Genomic DNA, 19,942 nt, shown 5'->3' on the forward strand with positions numbered 1-19,942 from the left:
GATAAGGGACAGGAGGGAGCAAGAGGACATGCTCTGATATAAGGCCCCTGCACCACCCACGAGGTGGTACGGTAGTACTTGAAAGCAGGCTTTTATTAGTTGTAAATGTATACTGCAAACTCTGGGGCAACTTCTTAAAAAAAAGTATAACTGACATGCTAAGAGAGGAGAGAAAATGGAATCTTATAAAATGTTCAATTAAAACCAAAGGAAGGCAGAGAAAGAGTAGAATACCAAAAAGAAAAAAAGAGAAAAAAGGAAGGAAGGAAGGAAGGGAGGGAGGGAGGAAGGAAGGAAAGAAGGAAGAGAAAGGAAAGGAAAGGAAAGGAAAAAAAGAAAAGAAAGAAACAAAGATCAAGTGCAAAGCATAGAAATGTTACACGCTTCACGGCCACCCCAGGGTGTGGAGCAGAGTGGAAGCAGAGGAAACCACAGGGCTTCAAAGCTGTAACAAGTGTCCAAACCACTGCTTTAGAAGAAAATCTCTATCTGAAGTGTGCCTCCTGATGCTTCCCCCCTTTAAAATGTTTCTTTAAAACTCTTTAGAGAATCAGGAATAGCCATTTCTACTTTGAAAATACTCTCTGGGGTTCTGAGAGAGAGGAAGTCCGTTGCTTCCCATCCGGTAATCCAGGTCACGGTCTTTAGAGCGTCAGCGTCCCGAGGCCTACAGCTGGTGAAGTTCATGCTCCCGCATCATTTCTGACACTTTCTCCTTTCTCTCTGGGAAAGAGGAGAAGAGGGTGTGTGTCTGGGCTCTCTCTGATACACGTGTAACCCCAGTAAATAAGGGGGCTTTTACCTTTTCAAGCTCGTCTCGTTCACCCTCACAGTTCATTGCAAAGAGTGATCTGGGGAGCTGCTCTATCAGAATCACCTAGGACATCTGTTAAAGAGGGAGATTCATGGGTTTTGCCCAAGAGCTATTGAATCAGACTCTCGGAGAGCGAGCCCAGAAATCTGCCCTGCTGGCAAATGCCACAAGTAACTCTTGCACACGCTAAAGTCTGCATCTGAGGACCACTGCTTTAATATTCGGTTCCTTCAGAGCTGGGGAAAGGGATGGGGTTTGAAGTCACTTCTCTTTATGTTTTGGGTCAATGTACTGCTAGGAGTATTCGCCCCTAGCCCCCTGCTGATTATATCTGCTAACGAGATAGAGTCAATGCTCCAAGAACACTTACTGAAAGATTACCTGAGGAGCATAACACGGTACTTTCTGAAGTTCTGTGATTAGCAACCCATTTTGATTCTTCTAACCTAGACAGAAGTCATTTTATTCTAAATAAGTTTTAAAAATTTTATGGTCTCGTATGTCATGTGTACAGAATAGCTATCATTTTAAAACTATGAGAGTACAACATGCCAAACTTTATTTAGATGGTAAGCTTGCTCTAATGCAGGCCATCAAAAAAAATCACTTGAGCTTCCATGTCAGCTAAATTTGGCTTAAGGAATTCCTGCAAGAGAAAAATAAATGGTTGAAAACAGAAGCAGCTATGGAAAATCTAAATCGAAAACAAACAAAAAACTTACAAAGAGTTGTAATAAGGATCAAAAAAATGAACAGATATGTCAGCAAACCCTCCAGGGTGAGGCACTGTGAGGGCGGCCTAAGGGGTTGGGGAACTTGCAGAAGGGTACAGTGGCTAGGATAAACCAAGAGAGAAAAAAGATGAACAGGCTAAGAACATAAAGGCCTGCTCATCAAACCCTCCCGAGAACGAGAAAACCCAAATCCACAAAAAGCTAAGCAGTAAGATAGAAGATCAGAGAAACAGGACCTTTACTGGGTTCTTCAAATACCGGCTCCATGGGTCACACATATACCACATGTTTTCCTATACTACTTTGTAAAGGCATTGAAGCCTTTACCTGAGCAGCCAGTCAAAACTGTGTAATCCTATCAGTATCTGCAGGAGAGAAGGACTTGGCTTGATTTTCAGTTCTTTATTTTCAGTTTCTTCTTGTATTCCCAACTTGGGGAGATGGAGCTTGGAAAAACTCGGGAAACTGAGCTAGAGCCTATTCTGTTGTTCTTTGTGGAAGAAAAGAATAGATAAGGAGTAAATAAAAACAATAAATGATCATTCCCTGGAAGCGTTCCTTTTCAGGGGACTGTGCCACTTAGAAGGGAGGCAAGGTGCTCACTCTTACCCATGAGTTGGTTAGTGGTATGTGTGTGTGTGCGCAGCTGTGTATGTGCATGAGTGTGTGTGTCAGAGGGACATGGATGGTACTGAACAACTTTCAGTCTGTGACTTACCTTGCATCTAGCAGCAGCAGGTTATATACCCACATGAGTACCATCACTCTAAAAATGGGATGGAGTGTTAGGTTCTCAGCAGAGGAGAAAAAACAGAAAGGGAAACAGAACACACACACGCACGCACACACATGCACACGCACGCACACACACACACACACACACACACACATATACTGAAATTCTCCAAAGTTGTGGTTCAGAGCAGTTAGGAGGAAAGCAGTCTTCATCCCTTCTTGCTGTCTCTATGCTGATGGCCTCATGGCAGGCTGAATTCTAACAAGGAAGAAAGAACTGCAGGTAGACTATCACTGAAAACTCACTCTGGATGTTGTGGGAAGATATGGTCTTTTTCAAAGACATGGCTGAAGCAGGAGACTTAAAATTTGTAAAAGATGGTGTAGCTGCACAAAAATAAGAGAAAGAAGGAAAACAGTGAAGTAATCAGCAGCAAAGTCCTCTACAATTAATCCATGGTAGAAGGTAACAAAGCAATCCTGTAGGCAAAAAGCAAAAATTACCTGTAAATAACTTTTTTTCCATCTCTTCTTGAATTTTAAGAAGAACCCTTTCCTGTTCTAAGGCTTCTATGTACTTGGAGTAGCACCAGGTTGGCTAGAAAGACAATTTTCAAACTTAATTTTGGAAATGTTTGCCCCAGGAAATAAACTGAAGGTAAGATGACTTATATAAGCCTCTTCATTTAAACCTTTTATTGAAGTATAACAAACTTCAATAACAGATCACTCAATATAACTCTTCAATGATGTGCTGTAATTATATGTGTTATAACTATTTCTCAATGAATCAATGTTGCAAAGGCTTTATAGATTTCTTGACAGCTATGCAGGCACCTATATATTTAATTTGATTATGAATTTAGATGCTTAAGAGAGATCCAAGTTTGGGGGGGGGGTATTTTGCATTTGGATTAATTGCAATTCTTAAACGTGCAAAATCTATCTGAAACAAATGCATATACAGAGCATCCACACTTGCAAAATGTGGAGTGCATTATTACTCTACCAATTGCTGGAATAATTCACATGTATTCCTTCAATAGCAACAACAATAATATATTGTTTTATATATATGTTTGGTTTCCAAAAGCTTTTTAGTTTCTTACAAAACTCTTGAGATATATGACAAGAGATCACCACCATCATCATCATCCCCTTTTCTCTCCCTTTCTCCTTTTAACAGGCTCAAAGCAAATTCTGTGATTTTTTTTCAGGCTTCCAGGTAATACTGTAAATGACAGTGAAAATTAGAAGCCTGCTATCTCAAATTCCACATTTCCCCCTTTATTTTTACACCGTGTTTCTGAAATTTAATGCTTGTTATTTGCTAATGAATGTTCTTCCAAGTGGCATTATTACATACCACACACATTTAGATATTACCTTTTTCAAAATATGGTGTCACAAAATTGGACATTTCCCTTCTCTCAATAACAGTTTTACAGTTTATCAGTCTATCTTAGCTGAGTGGCTGAATTTGTTTGACATTCCTAAATGCCAAAAAGATTGCTTCTTGAGCTAGTGTTATCCTAAGACACAAACACTTTTGATACAAGTCATTAAAAATGGACATAAACTTATGAAATTTCATGGAATGTACAAGTTATACATGTAAATATAAACATAAAAACTGTGAATGTATTAACATGTATTGTTGATGGTCATGTACTGGCCAATTTTATGACCACTTCAAAGGATTAAAAAATTGAGATGGAGCCTTTGATGTTTTTCTTTCTTTTTTTAACCCAAGAATATATCAACCAAATGTATTCTATCTTGTTCTCTATCTGCCTTATTCTCTTTTCCAATAAGATAGTCATTTCAACTGCTGCCTCTTAAATCTTCTTCATATGTATCAAAAAGTATTTTTGTTGATTATATTGTCCAAGATCAGCTGAAATTTTAATGTTCTCCGAAGGCTCAAGGAAATTCCCTTCCAATCTCTTCCAGCATAATTTTACCTTCATTTTCAAACAAGCACACCTCTACTATTGTAAAATAATTGAGTGACTGCATTCTACTATAGAAGAAGTGGTATCTGTGACACCTTTAACTGCTTACCTGTCGACCATATGCTTGTATGCCTAAAACTGGGTCAGTGGCTAGAGTAACTGTTTTGATAGCAGATCCTGAAGAACTTGCATATTGTTTGAGTCCATCCTGTAATTATTTTAAGTTAAGTTATTCCAAAAAATGGATAAAACTATATTAGTATAAACTTACAGTAAAAGAGTCACAACATTAAATGAAAACATGTTTTGTGGTGAGTACCACACCTGTGGTTTCATCAAGTCAATATTACTAATGTGACATAATTTATGAACTCTTTAATTTTCTTTCATAGTAATATAAAAATATTTTAAAATAAATAATAAATTATTAAGAACATAAAAATCACTCCCAAATTCTGGCATCTAAGAAAAACCATTGTAAACAGTTTCATAAACATCCACCCAAAATTCTCACCAGAGAAAGACATAGATATAATCTATAATTTTAATATTTATATTTTATTACATAAATTTCATGAAATGGAATCACACTATATGTGCTCTTTTGAAATATCCTTTTCATGTTAAATGTTGTGAAAATGTTTCTATGTGAATAAAAGTAGAATGGGAATGTAAAGGGGAGGGTCTTTTTATCAATCACCAGTATGCCTACCATACAACATATAGTATACACACGAATATTTGAATGATGAAATGAATACATTATTATTTCCAATGATGAACTGTCCTATGCACGCAAATCCTGAACGATAAAAAAATAAACTATATCATCACTTCAACAGGTGAATAATAGTCTGGTAAAGGTATGTACCATAGATAATTTAATCAATGCCTGCTATTAGAAACTTAAGTCATTAAAATTTTTTTACTATTATAAATGATGTTGTGTACACATTTTAGTTGCTGACAGTACGGTCCAAGAAATCCAGTCATGAGTCAGAGGAGAACTATAAAATAAATTAACTAAATATTCGTATACAAATATTTGCATATATTAAATAATACTCCAAATCATAAATGCAGAAACTCAGGCCAGAAATAGACCAAAAATATAAAAAGGAAATGTAAAATGATAGTTTACTGGACTTAAAATAAGACTGAAGAAAAAGACAAAAATCTCTCAAAAATGAAGCTATAAGGTACTCAAGGGAGAAGAAATTTGATTGAATAGATATGAGGATTTATACACCTATTATTTATATATACTTTCTTTCTGATTCATATATATGTATATAAATGATATATAATATGTATGTAAATCAGATATATGGATCAAAAAGTTTATATATACATATATATGCACACACATATATAATATGTATATAAATCCCCCCAAAAAACTTAGCAAAAGACATAAACCTATAGACTCAAGAACCCGAGTCATCCTCAGTCAAAATAAATCCAAAGAAATCCACATAAGACATATCATAATCAAATTCTGAAAATTAAAGACAAAGAAAAAATCTTGAAAGCAGTAAGTGAGAAACAATACTTTACCTATAGGGAAAAGAAAGAATAAAATAATAAATCTTGGAACATCAGGAGGGAAGAAAAATTGAAAGAGCAAAAATATGGGTTAACAGAATAGATTTTTCTATTCTCCTTGAGTTTCCTAATTTATGTTTGAGGCTTGAAGCAAAAATTATAAAATGTTGGAGTTTTCATTTTCTGTTTTATTCTTATGATGGCTTTATATGGATATCATCTGCCATTTTCTGCTCATTTTGAAATGTCTTATATTCTCCTCAACCACCTCACCCTTTATAGGGATGTGGTTCTCAGTGTATGTTGAGGAAATATTTAAAATAAGTATAAACAGGTGAGGGGAAAAAGACTTAAAGGGGGAGAGCAGTTTCTAGACTACTCAAACTGGTAAAATGTCAACACTAATAGACTGGTACATGAAAGTCATGTATCTATAATGTAATATCTAAAGCAACCAGTAAAATATCTAACAAAGACACACCCAAATAAAATTCTAAGAAATAGGCAAGTAATCCACAGGAGTGCCAACAAAGGAAACAGAATAAAATGAAAAACAGGGGGAACAATCAAAACAAGAAATAAAATGGCAGACTTAACTAACATATAAAAAACTACACTAAAGATGAAGAGACTAAATACACCAATTAAAAGACAGAGATTGGCAGAATAGATTTTTTTTAAAAAACCACCATGACCCAATTATACGCTCTTTAATTGAAATATAATGGTATAGGTAGTAAAGGAATAGAAAAAGATACACCATACAAACATCAAAGCAGAGCAAGCTGCTTCTGCAGCTTTGGAGAAGCTTGGCAGTTTTTTGAGAACCTCCATAGTCCTCTATATTATTTACGAAATTGTATACATACATGTATAAAACACTGTCTTTAAAAAGATCTGGAAGAATATATCCCAAGCTTAGTGGTTGCTCTTGGGAATGGGGAGGGTAACAGAACTCAGAGCTGGGATTAAGAGAGTTTGCTCTTTCTGCAGTATTTACTCTTTCTACAGTATTTTAAGGAGGTGAAAAAAAAAGAGGCAAAATGTTAGCAGTGTTTATTTTGACCTGTGTATATATGAGCATTCATTATATCACTTTTGCACCTTTAGTAACTTTTAAATTTCTTTTAAAAAATAGAATAAGCATAAGCCTATAAACAAATAAATTAGTTAGATGCAGTTACCCTTTTTCAATTCAAAGAAAATAGATAAATACAGGGATAGACAGATGAATGGATGAATAAATGGACAAATAGGCAGGTTGGGCAATTTATGATTCATATTTATAAATTTCACAGTCAATGCTTTATTCTGTAATTGTAATACTGAAAATGCTTTCCCATGAGTACATGACATCTTTTCATTCATTCTTTTTCTTATTCCTGACTTACTCAGTAAACAGTGATTAATAATTGAGCATATGTTGGACACTGGTCTATGTGCTATGATACACAGATGCACAAGACAGATATTATCCTTGGGAATCTCAGTCCAGTGAGGATGACAGATGCAAAAACTTATTTATGAGGCTATATAAAGCATTCTCCAAGAGAGTTAGGAATGTTACTACAGTGGATGTGAGCTGCTTGTGTTGCCTATTAGGGTCAAGGAAGCTTCCACAGGGAAGAGGTGACATTCGAGATGAATTTTGAGAAATTCAAAATGAAGTCTGAAACCTCTAACTAAATTATTAAAGCCACTAAAATCTGTATTCTATAATGTCTCTGTATTTTTTCTCTGGCCTAAATTCTTCTCTAAATTCATACACATCACATACCTTTTTAAAAGTGTGATTCAAACCATAAGAAGAAATAAAGAAATAAAAAATAAAAGTATGATTCAACTCAAAATGAGTTTTGTCTTACCTTTGCAAATTTTTCGTCTTCTATGACTGCCAATTTTTTTTTCTGCTTATTATATTCTTGTCTTCTCTCTAAAACACTCATAATTTTTTCATCAGTTAAATTCTTCCTAAACTCACAAAATTGAGGCCAAAATTTAAATAGAACCCCAAAAATTGTCATCTGTATAAAAAACAATGTCTCAGGTTACAATTTCATACAAATGTACCGATTTAAACTCTAATTCACCATAATAATGGATTAACTATTCTATCTTTAATATACAGCATGTTTCCTCCAACTTATTGTCTCCAGACATCTTGGTATAGTTTAGCTCAGCACATGCTTATGATCAGTGTATTTTACTACCAATGAGAAGTCTTTCTTTAAAAAAAAAAAATACACTTAGAAGTTACTTTATTCTTTATGTTTCCCTAACCAATTGATTGTATTAATAAAGAATCCATTAGGTCTTTTTAAATAAGAAATTTATGTTTTCTTTTAAAACATACACTAGTTGATCTGCCACACACTCTGCTGTTTTATGCAAGTATTCCAAATATTCAGTCCATCAAGAGGAACTCCTCTCTGCCCCCTTTTCTTTCTTTTAGAGAAAGGAAATACCTCTGGAAAAGCTCTTAAACAAAGCTGCATATCTAAGAATAAATCTTGAGTAACTTTTAAATGATATAATCTCTTTTATGTGAGAGCAAGAAAAGTAACATTTAAGAAGCAGGGTGGTATCCTGGACAAATGCTTTCTATGAGGACACTCTACATTAAGTGATTAACTGTGATATTTATAGAGATAAGAATTGTTGCTTAAATTCCCATGCCAAGTATTTCCATTAGTTCCAGAGGTATACATTACTTCCAAGAAGGTAGGACTTGCCACATCAGATCAAGTCCAACATCTTGTTGCTAGGAATGACCTTTACCTAATGCCCTGGAGAAAAATGAACCATCCCATTAGGCTCCAAGCCAACTCTTCAGGGGAAAAGAGGAATTTTTAAAAAGCAAGTGCTGAAGTGATCAACAGAGTCCTCAGTTGGTTGGTATATTTCATTATTCCTCTTTTCTGTATATGGATATTATTAGTAATTCTAAAATTATTCGATTTAAAATACAGTTTATACGCAACTAATGAATCATTGAACACTACACCAAAAACCAATGATGTACTATATGTTGGCTAATTGAATTTAAATTAAAAAAATACAGTTTTATCATTGAATTCTGTAGTTTCTTGGCATTTTGAACAAAAAGGCTAGAGATTCTTTATTTGATGAAATGCAGGCTTTTAAAAAAACTTCATTTACATTTACCTGCCATTTCTTTATTTAAGTAAGCCCTTGCTCCAATGTCAAGGGATCATGGTAGTTTTTATATGAACTTCTTAAACTTAAATACTCCCCCACTTCCTCCTCTATTTACCAACTATTGACCCTATACCTCAGTTATCTCTCCAAAACCTGAGTCATTCCTAGCTCTCAAATATTTATTTCAATCTAGAAAGTCTTCCAGTAAAAGTCATCCAAGTAGAACACAATTTTTCAATAAGAGACATAAAACTGCTCTATTCCTACAAGTTGCAATTAAGATTTTAGGTTAATAACATATGTGCTAGTCATGAAAATTACCCCGTGCCTCCAGAACCTTAAAAGAAATCAAACTGTAGGTAAGAAAATGTTTGAATAATTATAGAGCTACTTTGCTCACTGGCAGGAGATGGGCAATGGCATTAGTATGAGTCAAAAGGGCCAGTGAAAATTTGGCTGAGTGAAGAAAACTTCACAGCTATTAGGGGTGCAAGTGCGGGACAGGCAGAGGCTATACGGATTACAATACTAGAACAGGCAACAGGCTTTTTTATCTACTATGCAGCCCTTTCACTCAAGTTTGCTTTCCTTTCCAATTTGATCTTACTCCTTTCTGTCACAAATGATCACTTCTCATGTCAGTCATCTATGTGTTCAAAAATGCCTATTCTATGCCAGGCATCTGGGCCACAAGGGTAAATAACAAACATTCCCTGCCCTCAAACACCTTACAATCTAGTGGGAAAGTTAGCATGAAAATAGGCATTTTCAGTTTTGTGTGATAAACACAGACATATACAGGATGTTACAGAAGCACATGGGAGAGTAGATGATAACGCAAAAAACTCAGGAGGGAAGAGAGTAAGGCTTGTTTGTGGAAGTACAAATATGTCAGTAAAACTGGGGGATGGGTAGCAGGGAGTGGTAAGAGACATGCCTAAGAGAGATAAATGAGTATGGTCTTCATTCTGAGGACAGTGGGGAATAACTGAAATTGAAAGCAGAGAAGTGACATGATCAGATAGACATTTTGAAAAAGATGGCTCTGTCTGCAGTGAGTTAAATGGTTTTGAGAGCTCAGAGGCACGTTTGGCAATTAATGTGAAGTATTGCAGACGTGAACTGAGGTAATGGCAGAGTCAGAGAAAAGTAGATAGGATGACAGATAACAAGGAGACCAATGGATACATTTTAGGGACTGCAGATATGAGGTTAAGGGAATAAAGGAGAAGAAAGACATAAAGATGGTAACCAGATCTCTGGCTTGCACACCTGGGTAGAAGGTGATGCTATTCTCTGAACTTCCTTAGGAAACGCAGGAGGAATCATCAGTTTGGTGGGGTGAGGACTCTATATAAAGATTCTCTTATTTTCTGATGCTCCGAAGTCCATATTTAAGACATGTCTAGGACTCCATTTTAGGAAATCAAGTAGAGGGCACAAACTAGAGGACTCCAATAGAATTCACTGGCTTCAATCCCTAGATAGTATGGCAGAACCAACCAATATAAGCAGCTCCAGACAGGCACTTGCAGACTCGAGGTCTTTGACCTAGATGAGCAAGCCCTGGTCTGATTATTCGGAGACCTAGGCTAAGCTAAGTGATCTCTAAGATCTTTTCACTAACAGATACTGTAATTCTGGCACCATGTTTTCTCTATTTCTCTCTAGCACATCCTCAACTGTTCCTCTATATTTTCACTTCTTTTAATGCATAATTTGGATTGTGAGTCCATTTTCAGTCCCTTAGAGGACTTAGAACACAGCTGGCTCACAAATGAATGTTAAGGAATAATGGCCTTTTTTTCCATGCTCAAGGGCAATCATATCCTAAATCTCTGTTTCATATCACTTAAATCATGACATGGCCTTCCCTATTACCCCCATTATAATTTATTTTTCTTAATCATTTTTCAGGAACTACATCACTAAAAGGCTTTTAAAAATGCAAATAAATTATGTTCATCAAATCGCTGTTTTCTATTATTTATCTTAAAAAGAAGTAACTTGAGCAGGTTAACAGGCATGGTTTTCCTTTCATGAGCTTGTGTACTTAAATCTCCTCTCACTTACTTTATGAGCTATGTGAATATTCCAATCTTTAAAAATACACAAATCTTGGGACACACATATTTTACCACATATTTGTGGTAGCAGATTTTCTAAAGGAAATAGGAATGGTGGGAAAGGAAGGAGGAATTGGCTGGAGTTGTATAAATTAGAAACAAAAATGATAATCACGGAGAGTCAAGGATAGTATTTAAATAATTGTATTTGCTATATATTATCAACAAAATAAGTTACTAGTTTTTTATGATCTGTGGAATATGCAAAAAATTTAAAAGATTTATCTATCCATTTTAGAGAGAGAGAGAGTGGGGCGGGGGCAGACAGACAGAATGAATCTCAAGCAGACTTCCTGCTGAGTGCAGAGTCTGAAACAGACTTAACGCAGGGCTCAATCCCAGGACCCTGAGATCATAATCTGAGCCCAAATCCAGAGCCCAACACTTAACCAACTGAGCCACCCAGGCACCCCTGAAAAATTTCTTAATTAAATAGAATAAATCTCAGTATTAGGAAGGTTGGAACCTTGTCAAATATGAATAATGCAAAAACCTTAAAAGAATATCTAGATTGTTCATCTATTTTAAAATATGCTTAGCTGCTAAATAAAATAAAATAAATAATAAAATACCCTTAGCTGCATGCCCTGATCTCTTACCTGTGCCTCCCTAAACACATATGGTCCTAACTCCTTCCTATGTTCAATAATCTTCTGGGCTTGCTCTATTGGAATGTCAATTTGTAAAGCTGGTGGAATACTAGAATTAATAAAGCAGTTGATAATAGTCATGATCTTCTTGTGAATGATGGACTGATCACAATGAGAATGGCACAAGTCCTGAAAAAGGAGGAAAGATAGAAAAATATATGATTAATACATTCCTAGAATACTTTATAAAATTGTGCCAAAATGTCTTTTGGTAATATATACTCTTTAACTTCAGGTCAAGAGGGCACTAGAACATGTGAAGGCTATCCTAAAAAATCATATCTTCTATTTCTCTTGGGTTTGAGGAACCTAACACTTTGATGCATATACCTTACATAAATACATGTTTCACTTAATCTTGAGTGCTTCTACTCCTAGGCAAAGGAACAGCTTCAATGTCTACTTTGCCTCATTTAACAAATTTGTATTGGGTGCTTGCTATATACCAGCTGAGTCCCATGACAGTACCTGCCATTTAAAGGCTCAATCTTCCTGGAGGAGAAGCAAGAGAACCTATCATTAAGGTCTCGGTTTAAAAAGACTTTCCTCTAGAAGGCTTTCGATGACTCCCTCAGTTCAGGAGAGATGTCCATCTTAGTAGGTACTTCCATTGTGCCCTGTGCTTCCATCACCACGGTTCTAATCATGGTCTTAATGACTGTCTTGTCTATCGCTTGTCTGTCCCTCCCATGACACTGTAAGCTCTAGGAGGGAAGACTATTTTGATCATGATCATATCCTCAGGATTTAGCATGGCTCTTGGTAAGTGCTCAATAAGTACTTGCTGGATGAATATATCCTTCCAGTCTTTTTTCTATGGACACACACACATATACATGCACACTTTAGATTAAATTATACTGTTTTCTAGTAGCTATGTTTCTAAAAAATCAATAAGATGAATATCTTTTTCTATCATTGATTATTTTCCCACAGCATGATTTTTTTTTAAAGATTTTATCTATTTATTTGACAGAGAGAGACAGCAAGAGATGGAATACAAGCAGGGGGAGTGGGAGAGGGAGAAGCAGGCTTCCCTCTGAGCAGGAAGCCCGATGTGGGACTCAATCCCAGGACCCTGGGACCATGACCTGAGCCAAAGGCAGACGCTTAATGACTGAGCCACCCAGGCACCCACCTACAGCATGATTTCTAATGGTTGCTGAGTATTCTACTCTATAGACGTGTAATAATTAAGTAAGTAATGTCCTGTTGTTGACCATCTGGGTTCTTCCCAATTTTTCACAATTCAGAACAATCTTAATCAAATATTGTTTTGAATTGTGAAAATTTGGGAAGAACCCAGATCTCAATTTCTAAGCATATTACCACAATCACTGCTAGGGGGGTGGGGTGGGGGGGCGAACATAATTTAGTGGTTAAGGGCATGAGCTTTAGCAACAGAATGCCTTGGTTCAAATTCCAGCTCTACCACTTAATTAGCTACATGATGTTAGGAGTTTCTTAACCCTTCTGTGCCTTAGCTTCTTCATCTGTAAAATGGCAAGAATAACAGCTTTGACCCAATAGGATTCTTCTGAAGAATAAATTCATTGTTACATGAAAAGAATTAAGACAATATCTGGCAGATAGTAAACATTTAATAAGAGTAAGCCATATAAAAGTGAACTCAGTAAGATTTCGCCATACCAGGTAGAATGCTTTCCACCTAGCAAACTCTCTAAAGACCCAGTTAAATGTTATCTCTGCCGAGACTTCCCTGACCTACAACCCTCTCTGCATCATTCCCTCCTCAGTGCCAAAACTATACCTAGTTAGAACATGGATCATAAGCAATACTATGTCATGATATTTGTTTTCCTGGGTGTCTCCCTCCTTGAGGGCAGGCAATGTGTTGTATTCACATTTTTATTCCTATCATCTAGCATAATGGATGGCACATTAGAATGAACAAATTACCTCCTATAGCGTGATTTTGACTAGTTACCTAGAATTATATGTCCTCCATTCTATGCCACAGACAAGATATTTAAATGAAGACCAAGGGCAGTCTTGAAGGAGAAACAGTCACACAGCTAAGGGCTGACCTTGAAGGAGTAGGTTTTTTTAAAATGCTTTTTGTGCAAGGTTTATTGCATTACCTCCTGCCCTAGTGGGGTTGGGCTTACTTATATTCATAGTAGCTTAAAAATAATTCTGCCCACTCATAATAACTGCCTATTCTGGAAAACAGACTCCACCTCCTTCCTAATCCTTAAAAAAATTATTTTAATATTGCTTACCTTGTGACAGATTTTGAAAAATTTTATCTCAAAACATTTTTTTCTGAGAAAATTTCTAAGGTGAGAATAGTACAAAAATTGTTCATCACAGAAAAGGTAGAAAACAGCTTCATGGTAAGTTGGAGAAAGTTTGGAAATAGATTTTATTGAGCAATTACTAACTATATAGAATATAAATGCTGCAGAGTATTAGTATTGCATAATTCATACTTAGATTATAGGTGAATTGAAAGTATTAGCCTCTTAAATTCCAGTTTTATTTTGATTCTCTACCTTTATAATGGGATAAAATAGGCTGCTTGCCCAGAAATGAATCTGCTCCCTGGGGGAGAACTGAAGCAGAGTCTGGACGCCTACTCTTGGGTATTTCGAGACAACACTCCCATATTCAAGTCTAGATTAAAATACCTAGAAAGTCCTTTCCTTTCTTCAACGCAAAGATGAAATATGGTTTCAATAAACACTTAAACCTAAAACTGCCTTTGCTCCTAACCACTCGTTCTTTCATTTATTTGTTTTGTTAAAAATTTGGCCATTCTAATAGAAAAGCTCCTCTCATCTCTGTTGGTTTATTTTCTATAATCCTCTATCTTTGATTACATTGCTGGCAATACAGTTGGGTGGAATTCTGGTAAAGAGGTCTTGGTTAAAGTACTGAATATGGATGTTTTCAGGAAAAAATGTGTATGGTACATTTATAGAGGAGTGATATGCAAAAATGTAATTAAAACTCTTCAGGAAGGTTCTCATTAAATCATAATATATGTGAATACGTTGAAAAATCCAATTCTATCATTTCAGGGCTCACTCTTACTCTTCACTGTATAATAAGAAATGTATCTAACTTAGAACAATGAACACCTCAATATTTACATATTGGTCTGAAGATGACAAAATTGGGATATCTTATACAAATCTTGTCTATAAAGTTACAGTTCAGAATCTGATGTTAATGCATTTCCTCCACCAAAAAGGTGTTTTTTTCCAACTTCCAATATAATACCTTATATTTTTGTACTTCTTGCCAAAAGAGTACACCATTTTCCAATAAATCTCCTTTTAAAGCCACAAACCGTTGAAATTGTCTTGCAGTAATTGGATTCAATAATGCTTTACGAAATGCAATGATTTCACAAGATGAAGATATCCACTTACTCTCCACAGGCTGTCCAAAGCAGAGAATACAGAAAATTAGCTGTGTTCTAAAGTAATAATAAAATTATTTATTAGGCTAAGAATTACCAACTTCAACCTCCTTTACTTTCGGCTGCTGAAATTTATGGCATGGATACAAAAGAATTTGGCAACTTTTACCTCTCTGTTCTCTTTTTTGTGTCCTTTATATTTTTATGGCATCATTTTTTTAAGAGGTAGAGAGAAAAAGAAATGATTGGCTGATTCAGAACATATAACTACATTGTTTAAGAATGTTAAGAATCATTACAGTTTGGGACTATGGTGAAAAACTACATTTTAGTGCACTGAGAGTTTTGTGCTTAAACAGAAAAATGTAACCATAATGTTATGATTATATATTGTTACATCATTATTATGTATTTTATAACTACATATATTATATATGTATCATGTTATATATTAAATATAACTCTCCTGCCTTTTAAAAAGTAAGAACACTAGGACATTTAAGATATTTTTTCAAAATCTTAAAAAAAATTACCAATTAACCCTGTTAATTTAAACAGGAAATTTGCTGTGGAGCTTCTAACTAGAAAAAATATCATGTTTTCAGGTGAGACATCTTTATATTATTTTAATAAAAATTGTTATTAATACTTCCTAACAAGAAGAAAAATCATTAATACATTATTTTTAATAATAAACTGACTGAGGATTTACTTTACATAACAAAAAAGCCAGAAGGACCCATGGTGCTTTAGTAAGGCTTACAGTATGACTTAGTTTGTATCTTCACAGTTTTGAAATACAAGATGTCTACTTTCTAAATTTTGACCATTTTAGATCACATAGCCATCCCTCTTTAGCCTCTCAGATTAAAAAACATAAGACCTAGATTTTATTGAATTTACTGAATAGAAAATTTTTTACTGGATAAATTTTATTGAAGTTTCCCAAATCTGAGTTTAGTCTACAATCATGCAAAGAAGCACCATTCCAAAGGCAATGTTGTAAATGAATTTGGGGATTATAGTAACAATCAGTCAAAACACATGCTAAACATCCATTACTGACAATGCATAAAATAAATTTCTTGAAACAAATCATATGCGACTATCAGCATAAGTGTTTGAGAGAGTTACGTAAAAAGCACTATGGGAACACAAAAGGAGTAACTCATTCTGCCTGGAGGAGTAAAAGCTTTGCAAAAGGGCCTTGAGGATGACATCTGAATTGGAAACTGAAAAGGGAAGCCAACACCAGGCCGTCTAGGTGAATAGCAGTGCCTTAACCCAGATAAAGTGATTAGATGCCTAATACTGTTTTAGTGAGGCACATGTCGTGTTCTCTGGTCAAAAAGTTAAGACCCCACCATATGTTCCATATTAAAATTACAGCCCTATAAATAGGAACAATTATGTATTAGACTGGGATGTTTATTTAAAACCCACTCAACAAATAATGTTTTAAGACCTGCTTCTTAAGATACTAAAACGTAGTAATTTAAACAGAAAATAACATAATATATAATGCACAATAATATGAAATATAAACCCATCCTCCTTAGCATTTCAACAAAAAAAAAATAAGCAAAAGACAACCATAGAATGGTTTATTTCCTTTCAAGAGGAAAATACAGAAAAAGAGCATCCTAACAGATACATATAATCCTCTAATAGTCAAATAAAATTTTATGTATGTAGGGGGTCACCTGGGACTAGTCTGACATTCCAGCAAGACCTATAGAAGGATGAATACATATAAATTTGTAGGCTCAGAAAGAAGCCTGTGTTTATCATGCTTGTTAAGACGCAAAATAGGCATTTTCTAGTAAAGTATCCTATTATAGTGGTTTAAATAATTGTCAGAATGATAGTTTTTAATTCTTTTAAAGCCAAAATGTAATTCTCAACAGAATATAATGCAAGATCATTTAACTTGCTCATTCTGTTGCATACTTATTTTTTTGTGCAATCCACTCTCAGTAATAAATAAATTACCATATGCTGAAATGAACAGCTTGTCTCAATAAATCCATCACAGGCAAAATAAACAAAAATGCATATTTAAAGTCTAATATTTAAAGCACACTTCTAGGGTTTAGCAGGTCGAGAGGGCTTTAAGAAGAGGGCTCTGGCAGAATCACACTCTCCCCCAGATTCCATCAGCCAATTAAACAGAGTCGGTGGCTTAGAACGCAGCGTCTACAATGAGCGTCTTTGAACAAGTAGGGGAGGAAAAAATTATACTTCGACAGAGTGGAAGTTGCAAGAGGAAGAATATAACAAACACTACTTGCCTTCCAGACCCCGATTTTCCTTTCATGCTTCTGTAACAAGAGCTCTTCGGCTATGTCTCTCATCTGTACCTAAAAGCAAAACCAATTATTTTATCCCAGTTATTCAGAATGTCTACATTTTTTGACATCATTTACTAATTTAATAGCTTTTATTTTATTTTTTAAAAATATTTACTTACTTATTTTAGAGAGAGAGAGAGCACGAGTGGGGTGAGGGGCAGAGGGAGAGAGAGAGAGAGAATCCCAAGCAGACTCCGTGCTGACCACAGAGCCCGACATGGGGCTCAATCCCACCATCCTGAGATCACAACCTGAGCCAAAACCAACAGCTGGCCGCTCAACCAACTGCACCACCCAGGTGCCCCTAATTTAATAGCTTTTAAAAATGAGGTAAAGGTCAGCATGGATAAGAGATGATGCAGTTTAGGACAAAAAGGATCAGACTTAGAAATGGAAGCCCTCCCTATGTACCTGAGCAAGTCACTCAAATTCTCTGAACAGTTTCCCCGTCTGCAAAATGAAGCTAATAATACCTAAGCGTGTTGCCCCAAATGTGGATAGTAGTTCACTTTGGGTCCCATGGAAATTGAAGCTGAAGAGACAATTAGGAGTTCCCAGATTTTTGTGCTATTTTCTAGCCACAACTAATTTTAGAAGAGCACAGAAGTTATTCAATGCAGGGAGGAAATATAGTAGATATTTCTTTTTTTTTTTTTTTTAAAGATTTTATTTATTTATTTGACAGAGACACAGCGAGAGAGGGAACATAAGCAGGGGGGAGGGGGAGAGGGAGAAGCAGGCTTCCCGCTGAGCAGGGAGCCCGATGCGGGGCTCGATCCCAGGACCCCGAGATCATGACCCGAGCCGAAGGCAGACGCTCAACGACTGAGCCACCCAGGCGCCCCTATAGTAGATATTTCTTGAGGTTGTTGTCTATTCATAATATTTTCCCTTGGGAACCACTCCTGCCAAATCTGTGCTATATGAATCCACCTCCCTGTCCACAGCAGATAGATCCAGGCATTGACCTAGAGAGACTGGTATTGGATCACAGCTGCTGCTTTTTGATAGCCACAGCTGGAGAAAAGATCCAGGAACTTCTGCTGGGTTTCCAGGGCTGTCCCAGCCCCTAGCCTTTCTAAAGCTTGGGTATCTACTCTTCCCCTCAGTGTGTGAGATGTTCTAGCACCATTTTATAATAAATTCTCTCCTTTCTCTTTTGTCTTTGGCTTAAGGTTGCCAGAATCAGTTTATGTTATTGGCCACCCAAAGAACGCTACGTAAATCAGGAAATGGTTATAAGTTACAATAAAGTTATTGTGGTCAACATAGTGAGAAAACATGGTAAATAATGTTTCAAATTAGTAAGCCAAAGCCTAAAGAAAGGAAATGAGGAAATTTGAGTTGTCTCAAAGCTTATTTCCAGGAACTTTGCCTAAAACAAGTGAGCACTTCTTCATACTATAAATTCTATTTTCCCAGCTGTATTGTGTTTTCCATAACTTAAGGTGCTCGTAAGACTAAGGATATTTCCACATAAGTAAGGCTCAAAGTATTTGATAAATTCAATATAGAGGGCAGTTCTTTTAGATTTTTCCTGATCAACACTAATGGCATGTGTTTTGCATACTAAAGTCCAAAATTACACCTTCTGTCCCTTTATGTTATTTTTGTAAAGATCAGGTTTGCCTTTTTTTTGGTGTGACAATGACATTTTAAATTATCAAAGTAACACATGCTTTTTATAAAGCACAAACAAAGCAAAAAACAAACAAAAACAAAAGAACACCCCATTTCACAAAGTAAAAAGTAAAAATCCTTCTTACTCCCCAGGAGGCAGATTCTTTTAGACCTTTTTCATAAACACAAATATAGATAGATAGATAGATGGAAAAAGAAATACATAAATAGATATAGAGATATAAGAACATGTAATGAGATTCTCTTCTATATACTGTTCTGCATCCTCCTTGTTTCACTCAAGAAATAATATCTTTCATGTCAGTACATGTGGAAATCTTTTTATATTTTAATCTCATTTTATAACCCCATTTTATATGGATAAGAACATGTAATGAGATTCTCTTCTATATACTGTTCTGCATCCTGCTTGTTTCACTCAAGAAATAATATCTTTCATATCAGTACATGTGGAAATCTCATTTTTATATTTTAATCTCATTTTATAACCCCATTTTATATGGAAATCTTCATAGTACAGAATTATCATAAAGCATTTAACTATTCCCCCTTGTACGTCCTTGCCCGTTTATATGAGGACTTAATAACAATATAAAAAATAACAACTAGATTAATAAGTAATATTTGAGTGTTTGCTGTGTGCCAGGTACCATGCTAAGAAACTACACATACATTCTTTCATTTCATCTTCACAACTATCTTATGAAGCAATTACTCTTTTTAACCCCAGTTATTTTTCAAATGAGGAAACAAAGGTTATAAAACTTAAAGTTGTAGGGGCGCCTGGCTGGCTCAGTCAAGAAGAGTATGAGACTCTTGATCTTGGGGTCATGAATTCAAGACC

The 19,942-nt window shown here is 35.5% G+C and overlaps 1 protein-coding gene across 1 annotated transcript in view; it reads right to left on the reverse strand.

Annotated features, from left to right (window-relative positions):
• Positions 1-387: 387 nt before the first annotated feature.
• The window catches only part of RGS22 (regulator of G protein signaling 22), a 118,639-nt gene continuing 99,084 nt past the window's right edge, over positions 388-19,942 (reverse strand). The window contains exons 20-27 of the mRNA XM_032421902.1: positions 17,398-17,466; positions 14,965-15,126; positions 11,668-11,847; positions 7,649-7,807; positions 4,348-4,446; positions 2,788-2,881; positions 2,590-2,670; positions 388-723 (exon numbers count right to left, since the gene is read on the reverse strand). Of these exons, the coding sequence (XP_032277793.1) occupies positions 668-723; positions 2,590-2,670; positions 2,788-2,881; positions 4,348-4,446; positions 7,649-7,807; positions 11,668-11,847; positions 14,965-15,126; positions 17,398-17,466 (900 nt within the window). The 3' untranslated portion in view covers positions 388-667. The remainder of the gene's footprint in view (positions 724-2,589; positions 2,671-2,787; positions 2,882-4,347; positions 4,447-7,648; positions 7,808-11,667; positions 11,848-14,964; positions 15,127-17,397; positions 17,467-19,942) is intronic.

The sequence above is a fragment of the Phoca vitulina genome, unplaced genomic scaffold (genome assembly GCF_004348235.1).
Source record: "Phoca vitulina isolate PV1807 unplaced genomic scaffold, GSC_HSeal_1.0 scaffold25, whole genome shotgun sequence".
NCBI classification, from domain to species: domain Eukaryota; kingdom Metazoa; phylum Chordata; class Mammalia; order Carnivora; family Phocidae; genus Phoca; species Phoca vitulina.